The sequence below is a fragment of the Pyxicephalus adspersus genome, chromosome Z (assembly GCF_032062135.1).
Source record: "Pyxicephalus adspersus chromosome Z, UCB_Pads_2.0, whole genome shotgun sequence".
NCBI classification, from domain to species: Eukaryota; Metazoa; Chordata; class Amphibia; order Anura; family Pyxicephalidae; genus Pyxicephalus; species Pyxicephalus adspersus.
In genome coordinates this window covers 9092899-9109244 of record NC_092871.1, presented here as the reverse complement: position 1 = coordinate 9109244, position 16346 = coordinate 9092899, and the positions used below count along the sequence as shown (strand labels likewise).

Sequence of the window (16346 nt, the reverse complement as noted above, 5' to 3'; positions counted from 1 at the left end):
AAAAGGAAAAAAAACAAATCTGTTTTATTGAAAATGTAAATCTAAAGAAACAAATAATTTAATATCTTTCTTTAAAGTAAATAAATATTTTTACAGATATCTGATTTGTTTTTCCTCACATGACTCATATATGTATCTATCTTTGATGGTCTGGGTGTAGTGATAAGAAATCTGGACTAAGATTTTCTGTTAAAATTCATGGATTTTCCTCACTTTAATGAACATTTAGCACCTGCACAGCTGTCCCCTGATGCTGTTTAGTGATCTACCATGCCAAGTCATTAAACATCCATTCCAAATGACCGCTGTTACTTCATGATCTGAGGGAGGACAACCATTTATCTCTATGATGTTTGGAGTTCTCATACACACTATCAGCAGTTTAGTTGGAGTCGGACATTGCCCTGCACCGTGATCGCCTTCTCTGCTGGAAAGCTGATGACCTCCACTGATCTCATGTGTGTGGATGACAGAACTGTGTACTGAATAAAGGCCAGCCAGAGACATGGCGGACATGAAAATGGATTCAGAAGGGATGTTTCTGCTGATAGGGCCATCATAAATCTAAACTACCATATAATATGACTGTTGTGTCCAGGATGTTACATGTTACAGAAGGTTTGGTATAACGTAATATTTTACAAATTATTTACAAAAAACTATCACCCATGAATATCATAAAAAAAATGACCTGTAATATATGGGACCACTGAGGATGGAACTATGAGAGCTGTCATTGCTGACCTGTACTCAGAAGTGCAGATTTTGAGTCTGCCACCAAATACACAAAGAAATAAAAATACATAAATAATTCACCATCAGTGCTGGGAAGCACTGAATTGGTGGATCACGGTGAGCATATACGCACATAGCAGCAAATAAAATTCTACGGTACATATATCACTGATCCAATCTACTCCAGTTTTACATTTAGTCCTATGCCATTCATAGATCAACATAATAAAACACTTGACAGATTCTCTTTCAACTACATGGCTTTAAATATATTAATGGAAGCTGACAGACGCAAGCAGAATAGGCCGACTCTCCATGGAGAAAAGGTGTATCTCCTCTTCCTCCTCCTGGGATGTCCACACCTAATACATTCTTTTGTTCAATATGTGGCCTTTGGGTTGTTGGAGGAGTCAGAGTTGGTATCTGAAACTGTAAAAATAAAATGGAGTACAGTAATTTAGTGTGTGTGTAGATCATGGTAAAATGATGATTATCATGCAATAAATCCACTATATAAAGTACAGAGAGGACATTCTCCTCACACACTATACAGATCCTGTACAGAGAGCTGATCACTTATTATTATCTGTGGTAATTTCAGCTGCCATTCATTTGGAGGGACTATCCCAACACTAGACCTAAATCCCTCTGCCCTTCTATGTTTCTCTGTTGACAATCTTTCTGGTATAATGTATAGACTTCTATAACACTGTAATATATATAAAAACCTATTATCAAAACTCTAAAACAGAGTTTCGTATCTGGGATTCTGCAAAACCCTGGAGTTCAATGAAAGGTCCCCAGGGGTTCTGCCAGTAGCTGCCATTGCAACAGATGTGAATCCACTGTATTTCCCCCGGCTGTACAATCGGTCTGATAATCATTGCACCTGCTCTCATCAAGTAAGTCTTCCCCTGTCCTGAAATAGATACAGCACATATTCTTTCCCATGATCTGCAGAAAAGCATTGTTAGAATAGTGCATCTCCTTGTACCCACCTCATTAGTGGGCTGATTGACTAGCATGACCAACCTTCTGAATATGGGGGGTGAATGAGAGAGCCGAGTCAAAGGTGACACCAAGACAACGTGCCTGACGGGAGGGCCGAATAACAGTGTTGTTAACAGTTAGATATACCGTATGTCAGGGGGGGATTTGGAATTTGATGAAAAATGATGATTATCATGCAATAATTCCACTATATAAAGTACAGAGAGGACATTCTCCTCACACACTATACAGATCCTGTACAGAGAGCTGATCACTTATTATTATCTGTGTTATTTTCAGCTGCCATTCATTTGGAGGGACTATCCCAACACTAGACCCAAATCCCTCTGCCCTTCTATGTTTCTCTGTTGACAATCTTTCTGGTATAATGTATAGACTTCTATAACAGTCTATATATATATCAAAACCTATTATCAAAACTCTAAAACAGAGTTTCGTATCTGGGATTCTGCAAAACCCTGGAGTTCAATGAAAGGTCCCCAGGGGTTCTGCCAGTAGCTGCCATTGCAACAGATGTGAATCCACTGTATTTCCCCCGGCTGTACAATCGGTCTGATAATCATTGCACCTGCTCTCATCAAGTAAGTCTTCCCCTGTCCTGAAATAGATACAGCACATATTCTTTCCCATGATCTGCAGAAAAGCATTGTTAGAATAGTGCATCTCCTTGTACCCACCTCATTAGTGGGCTGATTGACTAGCATGACCAACCTCATGCTGCCAATATTTGCACAACTTCTCATCTCCTCACATATTATACACACATTGAACACTCTAATAATACAAAGAACTGAACATAATGCAATACTTACTACTCGTACTCTTGTAGCCACGTCCCCTCTCTGAAATATAAAATATATTGTATTAAATAAAGGAAAACATTAAACAAAATCTCCTCACAAAAACTGCCCAACAAGAACAATTTAAGAATGTTGAAGCTGGGAAAGTCCATAAAGGCCTGTAGATGGGATATTTACCATTAGAGAAGGCCTAAATCAGCCTAATCCAAATATAAATGGCAAATAGAAAAGAGTAGAATAAACACTCAGACTTATAGCAGGGAGTATTTGTAATCCACCAGGAAAGTGAATGAAGAATCAATTTAAAGAATTAAGACTCCTAATGATAAAGTCCAAAAGTTAAAGAAGCAGTATAACAAGAGAAGTTCAATTTAAACTGGCACAGTCACGTTATTAGACTCGGTCTTCCAAAATGGAAGCTAGCATCCCGACACTTTGCTGCAGATGAGCAACCATTCTGATGCCATCATTGGGCCTGCTTTATGAAAGCTATCCAAGACTGGAGAGCATACACTTGCATCAGTGAAGCTGGGTGATCCAGCAAACCTGGAATGGATCATAAATCATAAATCTGACTCTCTTGTCTGTAGCTGAATGGGAGGGAATGGAGCCACTGAGACAGCACTCAGCACAGAAAATAATATTACCACTTACCTATGGCTCGATATTTATGAAGACTAGTTCTTAACAATATGACAGGTAACATGTAACATGTAAGAATCAGTTTAAAAATTCACAAGCGGTCACTTACTTGAGTAAAAATAAAAAAGTCCAACAGCAGTAATAAGGATAATAACAACACCGGCAATACCAGCAATCACAGGAATAAATAGGCCATTGTCAGGATCTGAGAGAGAGAAACACAAACATTCCATTGTGGGAATAGGTGAGTCTTGCCTATGAGAATTTAACATTGGTATACAATATGAAAAGAATAAATTTAATAGATAAAGCAAAAACGTGAAGATGTCTTCAGCACACAAATCTAAAAACTCAGTCCAATAAATTGAAATCTCTTTCATTTGAGTAAGCATAGCAACAAATGTATCCTCTAGCACTTTCCTCCAAATGTAAGTTAATTTATGTTTGTAAAAAGTGATAATTTAGTGGTAAATTTAATACATAATTATAAATAATAATTAAAAAAGGGGGGCTTCTAAAGTTACCCCGAGTGTGACTCGGGATTTCCACTTTTTGCTAGTAAAATCCACACTGAGTCACACTTGGGAATACCGCTATGGGGGGTAATAAACAGGATTTATATAGCTCCAACATATTACGCAGCGCTGTACATTAAATAGGGGTTGCAAATGACAAATGCAGACAGTGATACAGGAGGAGAGGACCCTGCCCCGAAGAGCTTACAATCCAGGAGGTGGGGGAAGTAACACACAATAGGAGGGGGGATGGAATGCTGGTTCGTAGTGATGGTTTACTAAGACAGAAGAAGATGACAGACAGATTCAGACAGTGACACGGGAGGAGGAGAGGACCCTGCCCAAAAGAGCATACAATCTAAGAGTATATAGATATATATAGTATATGTTAATCTATGTTTCATTATGGGACCTTCATCAGTGTATGCATCTAGTTCCAAGTATACTGTACACTGACTGTACACTGAAAGGTTCTTGTCTCAGCTAAAAATTCTCCTACTCCTCCTATTGTTGGTGATGATGTGATCACCATTACAGCTAATTATAGTGATCACATGGGTTTGTTTACAAAGCAAAGCTACTGACTAAGCTGTAATTCTACTTCACACAAAGTAAAGCAGTTTAAGAGCCTGTTGTAGCTGTTAAAGAGAGACATTAAAAATGTATTTCGTTCAAACAGCTACCAAACTATTTAAAACTGTCACGTCCAGAAAAAAAATACAAAGAAAAACATTTGTGCCTATTTAGTATCTTATATTAAATATGTAACACATGTATTACAACAGTGTCTTGCATCTCTTACAGGTTCCTCATTACAGGTTTCCTGTAATAATGATGTCAAATGAAGTCAGCTGGAGGAACCAGTACATTTTTGGGAGCCCAGGAGATCAGCAATCCCAGAATGTTTGGTTGCTTAATAGACTTTGGGAAAAGGAGAATTGTCAGGATCAAAGAAAGGTTCAGAAACATGAAAAGTGGAAAATGTAGGTATTTGTCCTATTTTATTTGTATTTTATTTTGGGGATAAATATTGGTACCATAAAGGCAGAATTTACAATTGATAAATATATAAAACAAGGTACACATGGAAAAGAATTAATCACAGAACAAACATATCACAGATGTTTTCCAGCACACTTACCAGCTGGGCTGCAACAAAACAATGGCACAGTCCTACACTAAAATGCAAGTTTTAGTTGCATATTTGCATTTATATGTGAAATACTCATTACTTTTATTAGTGCCTCTCTGTAAAGTCTCATCCCTAAATCTATTCTTTGAGAGCTTCAGGCAGACTTCATGTTCTTTCACATTTTTTCAGTCCTTTCCCTTCTACTCACCCAAATTCACAACCAGCTTATTCTCCAGGCTGCTGTGCTCCACATGACAGGAGAAAGTGTCTTCTTCCCCTGCTGGCACTTCCACACTGACTCTGATCTGATAGGTGCCATCAGGATGGGGGAGAATTGGACTCATTTCATCTGAAGGAATATGGTCTACCCCATTCCTCATCCACTTCACATCCACAGCTCGGGGGTGAAACCCGTACACCAGGCAATGAAGTCTTGTTACCCCGTCAGACTGAGGACTCCGCCATGCCTTCACCTCTGGGTACACTGATAGAGATAAAACAAATGCAAATATATAGCGCTGCTATGGTAGAGCTGTAAAGGGGTCATACACCTCCATATGGAGACGCTGCATGCAGGCAAGCCACAGCAGTATCAGCATCCATTTAGATTTAAAAAACAGAGTACAACACAAGCCCATTGCTATGAACACTACAAGAGGGGATTGAAGTAAGATAAAAGTGATTGAGAATCATGGATAGTGAGGTGAATCCCAGTATCACCATTACTAAAGATAATTAGAGAAAGGATAAGTAAAACAGAAAACAGCTTTAAATTATAGTTGCTACACTGCTGCCCCTGCCTGATCTCATCTGTATAGATGGGGCTTTATGTGCCATAGGAATATAGATAATTCTGTCTCCTCCTTCTCCTGAAGAAGTGGATTTATTCCGTGAAACGCGTTGAAATCAGCAAGGTTTGCTCCCATCTATGTGGGCAACCTAGACAGGAGTATTTAGTTATATCTATCGCACATTTTATATGGTTTTAACATTTATGTTTTTAATGTTGTTCTAAGAAATATTAGTTTTGATAAGCTACATGTTCAATTTGATTATGGCTGGCCTCTAAAGTCCCAGATATTGAGGTAATCTCAGAGTTTATGTGGTGATACACATGGAAATTTACCTTATTCTGGTATTTTCTCATTCTCCAAATTCTTGTAAAATGATTAAACTGAAAACAACTGTTCAATCCTGCACTAACTGTGGTGTTTGCAGACAAATGGTTGTATTTTTAAGGGGAGTACTGTGCTGCTGGGTCTGGAAGGAGTGCAGCATCCCAGCAACTCGCAAGATTCTCTGTGGATTCATCTAGCAGGAGTGTGAAGGCAACTTTCATACATTTTGAAAGTGCTATTCCTCCTTGCCGGTCAGTAGTCTGTCTTGAGGATCGCCTACAGTCAGGCCTATTTGACCCAGTTATAGAGGTGGTTCTGCCAGTGTTTTAGGAGTGACGGTTTCTATTGTTCTCTATTAGGCAGGGCAATATCATGAAATTAATCTTTGCTTAAAGCCGCTTACTAGAACTCCCATTCTGGTGCAGGGGACAATACACTTGGCCATAAAGAGGACCTGTCATCTGCTTCAACCAGAGCCCAGGAACACTCCGAATGTGCTGATATTCAAATAGGCCCCTCACCCATCATGTTATTTCATAAAAAGCTGGTAAACTCTGTGTTCTAAGTGTGCACACCTGAGCTTTACTGGGGTAGCCAGTCAGCATTTTTTTAATTTTAGGTTTACTTAACAATAAACCTGTATGTTACTGTATTAACTGTATGCTTTATTACTGTTTCTACTGTGTTTTGTAACCCCCTTTATTTTTAGAGCTCTCAAATAAACCAGGAGGTGTTTGTTGCACTGCCATCTGCGTGTTTGCACTGGGAGTTTAGGTGTCACTACAAAGTATTGTGTGTATTTTTTAGTATTTAGTGAGGTATATGGTGTAGTGGGTTTACAGTGTATAGTGTGTGAATATATAGTAGTGTGTATATGGTGTGTAGATATATAGTGAATATAAAATGTTAAAACTAAACAGGTATACAATCACCTCTCTTCTCTAGTACTTCTCTGCTGTTGTTAATAAACTTCTTGAGCTCCTCCAGACATCGATTCTCCAGAAAATTCTTGTGCATTTTTCCCCGTCTCTGCTCCGGGCTGTTCCATTTCTGTGCAGTAAGGTGAGCCTCGGTGATTATCGGAATCCAGATCCCTCTCTGTGCGTCCAAATACATGAAATCTCTCCCATCATATGCGTAGTGACTATACCCCACAGTGGTGCCGTCATCTCTCAGCTCACAGCCGGACGACCATTGTAAAAAATGAAAACCTGCAGACAACACAGAAATATGTTACACAGAAGCACAGAGTGTAATGTGTGTAATATGTGCTGGAGGAGTACAGATGTAAATGGAGGGGTGAAGGGGATACACAGTGATACCTTGGCTAATAAAGATAATTCGTTCCGCAATCACATTTGTTAGCCAAAGTCTTTGTTAACTGAGATGTCATTTCCCATGGGTTTCTATAGAAAATCATTTATTTTGTTCTGGATGCTGCCCACAATTTAAAGATAAGCTTTATGAAAAATTGTAAAAAGAACAATAAAGAAGGTCATAAACTCACCAAAGACTGAGATAAACAGCTTCCCATTTAGCACAGTCTCATATTATTAGGCAACGTGTTGTCAGTTACTGTATAAAATCCTTACTGTGAGTTAATCACAAACAAAGCAAAAAAAAAAAAACTTTATGGAGCCTAGACATTAATTAACTTCTGAAGCAAGCTGTGCTTTGATATGCAAAAAGAAACAACTGCAGATTTTGTCTTGGTCATTAAAGATATACAAGATGTTGCAGAAGAGCTCACCCCCTAAGATCACCTACAACCTCAGTTGTGTTTAGCAAAAGATTTCTTCTGCAAGTTATGCACACCACCCCTCCCCCCATCAAGCCTCCGTCCTGCACATAGGCAGCAGGGAAGGCCTGTTCGTATATGTAAAGCGATGTCTCTTTCTCTCACTTTCTGATACAGTATAAAGGAAGTGTTGTACATTAGTCATGCAGTATGTTATCAAGTGTCTTACTTCCTGTTTTTCTTTAGTCTATTTAGTTCTTGAGTCTATATTCTTTAGCCAAGTCTCCTAAATAGTGGGAAAAAAATGTTAGCCGAAAAAATTGGTTACCAGGGCAATTTGTTAGCCGAGGTATCACTGTATATTGTATACATGTAATGTGTGTATAGCGATTAACACAAAAATCATACTGAAAGACACAATGTATCTCCCCTTTCCTCATATATACTAATTATTCTCTCCAGATAAAACACACACACCAAACACTCGCAACCTCCATCATTAAACCCCTTCTGCCTCCTCCGTCCCCCTTCCCCTCCACCTTACGAGGGACAGGGACGTACAATTACATGGGCGCCCTTTGGTAGAGCCATGCCGGTTCAATACTGGCACTAGCCCAACCCCGTCCCTCGTTTGGTCACTACTTTCAATTTAATTCCATAAGATAGGAAATATATGTTATTTTATTATTTTTTATTTTCTGTCTCCAAACATTTATATATATTTAATATCCATCCTCTTATCTCCCTAGTTGCGCTATTACTCATATCAAAAGCCTAACCATACAGGGATTAACCCATTCACTGCTTGCACCTTTTTTCAATAAAAATACATCAGCTAAGTAATTTCTACTATTTGAAATTAACTCATCATTTACCATTTATCACATACTAGAATTTAGAATAAATAGGAGTGTACATGTGTCCTCTTTGCAGACCTATCCACACATCCAACCATCCTAAACCCTGGCATGGATTGATTTACTCTTCCTTTGCAAATCCAACAATAAACACTGTGTTAGCTAAACACAGTTATTTACAGTCATGTAAACTATGTAAATGTCAGCTATACAGCAGCTATTTTACTTATAAAGTATAACCATTTAATTTACACATCATTTTAATAACTATTTCTTCATATATACCATATATACAGTGAGGGAAAGAAGTATTAGATCCCCTGCTGCTTTTAAAAGTTTGCCCTCTGACAAAGAAATGATCAGTCTATATAATTGTAATGGGAGGTTTATTGTAGCTGTGAGAGACAGAATAACAACAAAAGAACTCTCAAACACCCAGTGCTCAAAAGTCAGAGCTTGCTGTGCATTGTAATAAGTGAAAAAAGTATTTTCAACCAAGAATAAGTCTTGGTTAAGTCAGTGACAGACCCCCAGTGAAAAAAACTTGGTACCAGACTTGCTAGTGATATGAAAGAAAAAGTAACCTTCTGTATAAGGTGATCTGTCACAAGGACTTTGTTCATCATAGAAGGTGCTGGTCAGATAATTAGGTATTCTGATCTGACATTACTATACCTGTTATTTACATCACTGGTTCAGTCAATTTGGCTGAAGCCTTTTATCGACTGGCAGCAGGTCATTGTTCAGAAACTTGAAGCTGTACTTTACTTGTCATTAACAGATATAGTATGGATCATTAAAAGAATACAGTATTTGATTCAGATTTCTGAATCCAGTCATAGCTCTGCATGTTTTTACCATGTTTAGTTGATTCTTTCTAGTTTTATAGACAATATCTATCTAAGATAAGACCATCTACACCATGTTAACTAATGTCACTGAAACATTAGTTTGCAGTGTAAATAGTCCCTAAACTTTTAGTATATGATTGTGTTTTCTGATACCTTTAATCATATTTTATTAAGCGTTACTGTAATAAGTGCAATACATAAATATAAATGGATGTTAAAATAGTCTCACCTCTAGTCTGGTTAAATTGGCTAATCAATGTCTGCACATCATGCTTGGACACTGCCTCGAGACTCCAGCATCTTTGTGTGCTACTCGTCCAATATTCATTTTCCAATTTCTTCAACCTTTCAATTTTGGGAACACGCTGACGAGTGTCACTGTTATAACTTGATATCTCCTGATCATCCACATATGTTGCAAAGGAGAATACAGGCATTCCGGACTCCATAGAAGAGACTACTGTGTAATAATACCGCAGAAAGTGACTGTCTGAGAGGGAAACAGAGGCACATTAAGCAATGCAACTAGCTGTGTACAATAATTCATAGTAGAAAATGTTTAATTTTATAGATTTAATATTACAGTAATTTGTCATCTCTTACCACTTACCAGTATGATGTAAGTTGCTATTGCTGACCTCATTCTAAATGTTAATTCCCTGAATGTAAATCTTATCTCTTCATTTCAGTAGTTTCCGGCACAGCTGACACAAGCATGCAGATAACTGTATGACATATTAGGTCTGATTTATCAAGCCAAATCAGAAGCTTGCTCACGCGTATTCACGATTTGGAATTGGACCCCTAAAACCTATTTATCAACCAATTCAGCTGTTGAGAATATGCTGGTGTATTCTCCCAACAATTATCACCTGAAATGATTGCCAGCTTGGAGCCACGCATCTCCAGCATCTTGGCACTGGCGAGCTTGCTTTAACTTCCCTAGGGGTACATTTCTTTCCGGTCTTATATGTCTAAAAGCAGTACATTGTTTTTCATGGAAATTTATTTTACAGTATAATATAATAGTATGAGTATAATAAAGCTTGAAACAAAAAAATCAAAATCATTCTTTTAAATGGCACACATCTTTAACCTAGCCCTAAATAAAAATGTTTGTGGTGCTCAAATGTTTGAAACATATATATTAGCTTAGAAATCAGGATATTTTTAAATGACCCTGTAAGGCCTGGTCAGTACCAGTATTCCCCAGACACCAGTCCCCCAATCTAACTCCGCAGTCTTCACCTTAAGCAGCCCCCGCTCAGCCTCGGGGGACTGGTTGCATCTCCCAGGACTCAGTTGCCCCCAGGGCAACTACCGCGAGCACAGCTGCCAGAGGGAATAGGCAGTGTGCTCCCTCCTGCTGTGGAGCATCGCCTAGGATCGCAAACTCAAAGAGCGCCTCCTAACAGACCCCCCCCACCTTCTGCTTGGCATTCCAATATCAATCTCCCATTATCAGGCATAGGTAAGGGCAGAATTTACAGTTTCCTTTAGCAGAATATTATAAAGCTGAGATGGGTAGTGTGTGTCGGTCTATCCTTAGAACCAAACAGAGATTTAAATGCGGTACAGTTCCTATTCATGGGTGTGTAGTTAGATTAGGGGAAACAAATTATGCCAATTGCCCATGGAGAAACTAGGATAAGGGCTTTTTACGAATCTGAGCATCAAGGGAATGCAAAGGAGACAGCCGTCTGTTCTGTAAAACATTACAACAAGAATGTCTGTCATCCTCCGCCGTCCAAATTAGAAAATGGTCAATACCCATAACTGGTGGAAAAGCCTGATTATCAAATATTGGAGTTATAGGGCCAATTTTAGTTTTTAGGACACTTGCCCTCAGAGTATCCCAATATTTAAAGAGATTTGAAGTAATACCTGGTAAGGGTGCCTGAAATGGATGAGAGATATAAGGTCTACAGGGGAGAGTTCAAGAGGAAACCAACTTTTTTATCTTTATTTTCGAACCAGTCTACTAGTCTCATCAGAATACAGGCCCTGTAATAAGAACTGATATCTGGGACCCCAGCAACACCTCGATTTAGGTTTAGTGGGGCATTTAAGTGCTATGCATTAACGTTTTTTTTTTCAGATAAAATCTCTACACAAAATTTGTAATTTGGTTATATAAGAGGATGTAGATGTAGCAGGACTGTTTAAAAACTTCAAAAAATGTCTATTTAAGGAGGGAGGGTGTCATAATTTTGGAAGTCTGTTTGTAACTTACAAGCAGTTTACAATTATATAAAAATAGTTTTCTTGGTATAACATAATAAAGACCCCCAAGTATTTGCGTTTATCTATGCATAATCTAAAATATGTGTTATCTTTGATAGACTGAAGTTAAGATTGTGCAAGGGATTTATTAAGTATTTGGGAAATAGTAAAGTTTACTTTAAAATTGCTGAAACCACATATTATATCCCAAATTCCTTCAATATTAAGGGTATGGAGATATGCAGTGATGACATATACAGCAATAAACTGTCAGCGAACAGGGAGAGCTTGTAATGATAATTTTATATCTGAATACCCAGGACACTTATATTCTGTCTCAATGCAACTACCAAATGAATAAACTTTGTTATATATGTAGGGGCCTTTTTCTATCTGCTAGCTGAGTTGTAACTTTGTAAATTGCAAATAAAGTTTTTAAAGTGTTTCCTGCTCCTGATAGTGGCCTTGGAAACCCCACCAGGATAAAAGTAAATGCAGGATGTACAGGGGCAGAGATGAGAACATGTGCTCAGCCAGGGTAGGTGCCTGCATCCCTTCCAGAATACACTGACTGCTGTGTCTGTGTGTAGTGCAGTAATATATTATTACCCTTTGTATTAATGGGGTATATGTGATATCTGTTATCAGAGATTATTTCCCTCTGTAATATTGGGGTATATGTGATATCTGTTATCAGATATTATTACCCTCTGTATTAATGGGGTATATGTGATATCTGTTATCAGAGATTATTTCCCTCTGTATTAATGGGGTATATGTGATATCTGTTATCAGAGATTATTTCCCTCTGTATTGTGAGGGGTTAAACTCAGGATCGCCTTTGCTGGGGTCAAAGGACACTTGTCTGATTCATCCAATTCAGATCACACACTGAGGTAAAGGTGTTCAGCTGACTTGTAGTCAGGTTTATTTGAAGGTTGCAGATAAAATAACAAAAATAGCAAAAGAAAACCTTGCCTGTTCGGCACTTAATATACATGAGACATGCCTTTCTATCAGCTGGAGGGCTTCTCCCTGTCAGCTCAAGACCAAGCTTTCAGCAACCTTCTGCTCACTCTCTAACTCACTCATCCAGACTGAATTTCTGAGTCTCTCATCCGAGCTCCCTCACAGACCGACTGTGTCTCCAAATAGAGCTCTCCCACACAGGCCCTTGTCTGTGTCTCTCCAAGTGAAGCTGCACTGACACAAACCTCTGTCTGTGTCTCTCCAAGCCAAGCTGAGCATGCACAGACCCCTGTCTGTGTCTCTCCAAGCCATGCCAAGCCAAGCCAAGCTGAGCCTGCACAGACCCCTGTCTGCGTCTCTCCAAGTTAGCTACTTGACTGAGCTCCTGGCTCCATGTTATATCCCTACCCTTGAAGTGCTTCTTCATTAATTATCTCACATGTGAGAGTCTTCTACCTGCTACTTCACACAGGAGAGGAATCTTGGGCAAATATACCTCACATAAAAGAGGAATCCTGAGCAAATATATCTCACTTCCACCTCCAATCTGCCTTGGTATCACAGTATTAATGGGGTATATGTGATTCTGTTATCAGAGATCACTTTGGGAAATCTCTACTGTCAGTGTATCAACTATATACACAAATATATATTGTCTCTGCCCTTTCAGTTATCTTTGCTGATCTGCACCCTCTGTCAAGTTACATCTATCATAGGTTAGGCATCCGATGGCCCATAGGTAGCAGAGGTCCGGTTGCATTGGCAGATTAGTGTGATCGTTAGGGTCGTGGTGAAGTGCACTAGGAAGTGGTAGTGCAGATAGATTGTTCCTGAACTCCAGAGACTTTGCCTGCATCCCTGCAATCCAGGATCACACCATACACAGCCTAATTGGATCTCCTTGCACCTGTTTTCAGGATCATCTCATCAGGACATCTTTGTTACAATCAACTCCAGAGGCCTCTGCAACTCATCCTGACACTGATCATACCTGGAGGTATGTGTGGTTATAGACTGTATATATACCCGGGTATATCTGTGCACAATTCTCTTGATGTTATGGATTGTAAATATTGTTATTAACGTTTTGAGATATCAAAGCTTACAAATACTCCAACCTGTGTGTTCATTTAGCTGCAATGGTTAATGTTGTATGCTGGGTGTAGTGGTCCCTCGAGTGCTGTTTTATATTTCTGGTATTATTTCTGGTTAATGTCCCAGGAAGGGAGACCCTCTGCTAACAGAGACCCTGTCCTGGGTGGAGGCACTGCCAGCTTTATTATTATCCTCATTATCCTCCACATAGCGAAGGCCCAGGATCCTCTCTGTTATCTACAGGTTAGCGCCATAGCCTAGTTTGTGAGGGTCATTTACATGACCCCCCATAACAGGGCTACATATATATATATATATATATATATATATATATTTATATATGTGTGTGTGTGTGTGTATGTTCTACTTGTTAATACCTTAAAAGTCACCTGTTTTCCTTGTATATGTATTATATATTAGAATGTGGCATTTCATCTACATTTTGGATAACTTGCATGCTATAGTAGGAAGATGGCTGGGGAGAAGAAATTGTTCCATGCCTAGTAGGTCAATAATAAAGAGCTAGGTGTGCCTAGGGAGGGATTAGGGATGTTCTGTGGCTTAGTAAGGTTAGAAAGTCTGCAGCTGCTGTATTTGGATTCTGTGAAAGCATATGATACGGAATCATATGACTTCCTGTTTAGGGTGTTGGTAATTCTGGGTGTCTGATAAAATGGCTGAATGGTGTTTATATCTATCTATGTCTATACAGAGGAGAAGTGTGGGTTTAAGGCAGGGGTTTCTTAAGCTCCCTGTTTTGTTCATATGAGTTTTGTGTCAGACTGTTGATCCAGGGAACATCCGACATGGAATCAGGAAGGAATTTTTTTTGCTGTTAGAGAAAATTGTACCGAGGTTTTGTTTTTGCCTTTGCCTCTGGATAAACTATGTCCATAGGGTTTTATATCTGGGATATGTTTATTTCCTTAGGTGTTGAACTTGACGGATGTATGTCTTTTTTTAACCTGACTATGTAACTATGTGAGAAGGATGGTGATTCCTGCGAGTGGTGAAAAGAATCTAAGTGATTGATTATAAGGATGATATGATGTTGGTATGCAAAAATATAGTTTCATAATGACAGATAAAGTTGCTGGCTGATTCTTTTTGTGCTGCAAGTTGGTTTTGCATGGAAAAGCGTGAATATACATTCTTTGGTGAACCGAGTGAGTGTGACATATGTGGGTAAAGGTATGTAGCGAGACTAATAAAACATCAGGAATGTTTTAATAGAGTTGTATGAGATGTAGAGTTCTATGAGATGTGGAGTTGTGAGGATGTGTGAGAACAATACAGTTTGGTTGTCAGCTGATCTACATATAAAATTGTGAGTATGCAGGTGCAGCTTAGCATAAAATCCTGGCATAGAGGGTTATCCAGAATGAATGAACCCTCGTGCATATATGCAGGTGTTTGGTCATTCTGATCTAGTCAAGGAACAGGTTACAGGCAGGTGATAAACATACCTGCCTTAGTATATTTCTTCTTTTTCTTGGCATGGTTTATGTCTGGTCTTTAGCATGTTAAATGCATGCAGTTCAGATTAGAACCAAAGCTCATATAGACCCAGAGGGAGGTGGTCTGTGTCACTACACACAACCTGCCCACTCTCCTATCGCAGGCTCAGGAGTGTGGGTGGGGTTATGCCATCATGACATCACGTTCGGTGGCATTATGATGGCATAGCCCCGCCCATTCCCTCATCAGCCTGGCCCCTGTCAATTTTTTTTCAGATTGTGGCCCCTGAGTCTAAAAGTTTGCCCACCCCTGGCCTAAACCATACACATATGGACTATAGATCAGCTCCAGTTTAGACACACATAGACCTTAGATTGGCCTAATCCATAAACATATAGATCAGATAAAGTGCAATCCAAATACATTTAGGGGTGCAAGAGGGTAAACATTGTGGTGCATTTGTTTTGAGATATAAATATAAGGAAAATGACTGAAGGTTTGTTGGGGGTGCAAATGCCTGAAAGTAAGTTTGCAGCATATAAGAAACCTTTTAGTTTTTAGGAAACATGCATTAAATGTAAAAGATCATGCGGCTTTGATCAGTGGAGCCATTTATATGTATTTAATATCAAGAACTTGGGGCATGCAAAAGCTCAAACATGTGGAGATTTGATTAATGGAGGTTATGGGTTATGTAGTTTGATAAAGATTTTTTTTTTGTGGGTGTCGGGGTGTGTGCGGGGTTGTTATATGTATACAGTAGAACCTCCGTTATCCGGCACCCGCAAGGAATGGCTGATTACGAATAACGGTAGTTTCTGGTTAACTGAGGCTTCCTTTTCTCAGCCATTCAGTACTAGATTTGAATGGGGAGACTTGTCCCCATTCACCTCTAGTGCTGAATGGCTGATAAAAGGGAACACCCCGATGAAGACTCAAGCGTCAACAGAAGTTTCCTTTTGTAGCCAATCACAAAATGGAGCAAACAACAGAGTGCTACTGGCAGCTCAGCTTCTTGATTGCTCCCGCAGGCCTAGTGGAGCTCTGGCATGTGTTCTTGGATGCAGCACACATGCCACAGGTCCGCTAGGGCAATCCAGGAAGCCAAGATGTTGGGTGTCGGTTATCTGAGTTCTGGATAACCGGGATTCTACTGTATTTGTAAGGTCTTGTTTTTTTCCCTAATGTGGTTGGCCTTGTCT

At 39.2% G+C, this 16346-nt stretch overlaps 1 protein-coding gene across 1 annotated transcript in view; it reads right to left on the bottom strand.

Moving 5' to 3' along the window:
* The window catches only part of LOC140343342 (class I histocompatibility antigen, F10 alpha chain-like), a 17378-nt gene continuing 1032 nt past the window's right edge, over positions 1-16346 (bottom strand). The window contains exons 2-7 of the mRNA XM_072429995.1: positions 9629-9889; positions 6886-7164; positions 5044-5319; positions 3298-3393; positions 2559-2588; positions 1-1164 (exon numbers count right to left, since the gene is read on the bottom strand). Of these exons, the coding sequence (XP_072286096.1) occupies positions 1115-1164; positions 2559-2588; positions 3298-3393; positions 5044-5319; positions 6886-7164; positions 9629-9889 (992 nt within the window). The 3' untranslated portion in view covers positions 1-1114. The remainder of the gene's footprint in view (positions 1165-2558; positions 2589-3297; positions 3394-5043; positions 5320-6885; positions 7165-9628; positions 9890-16346) is intronic.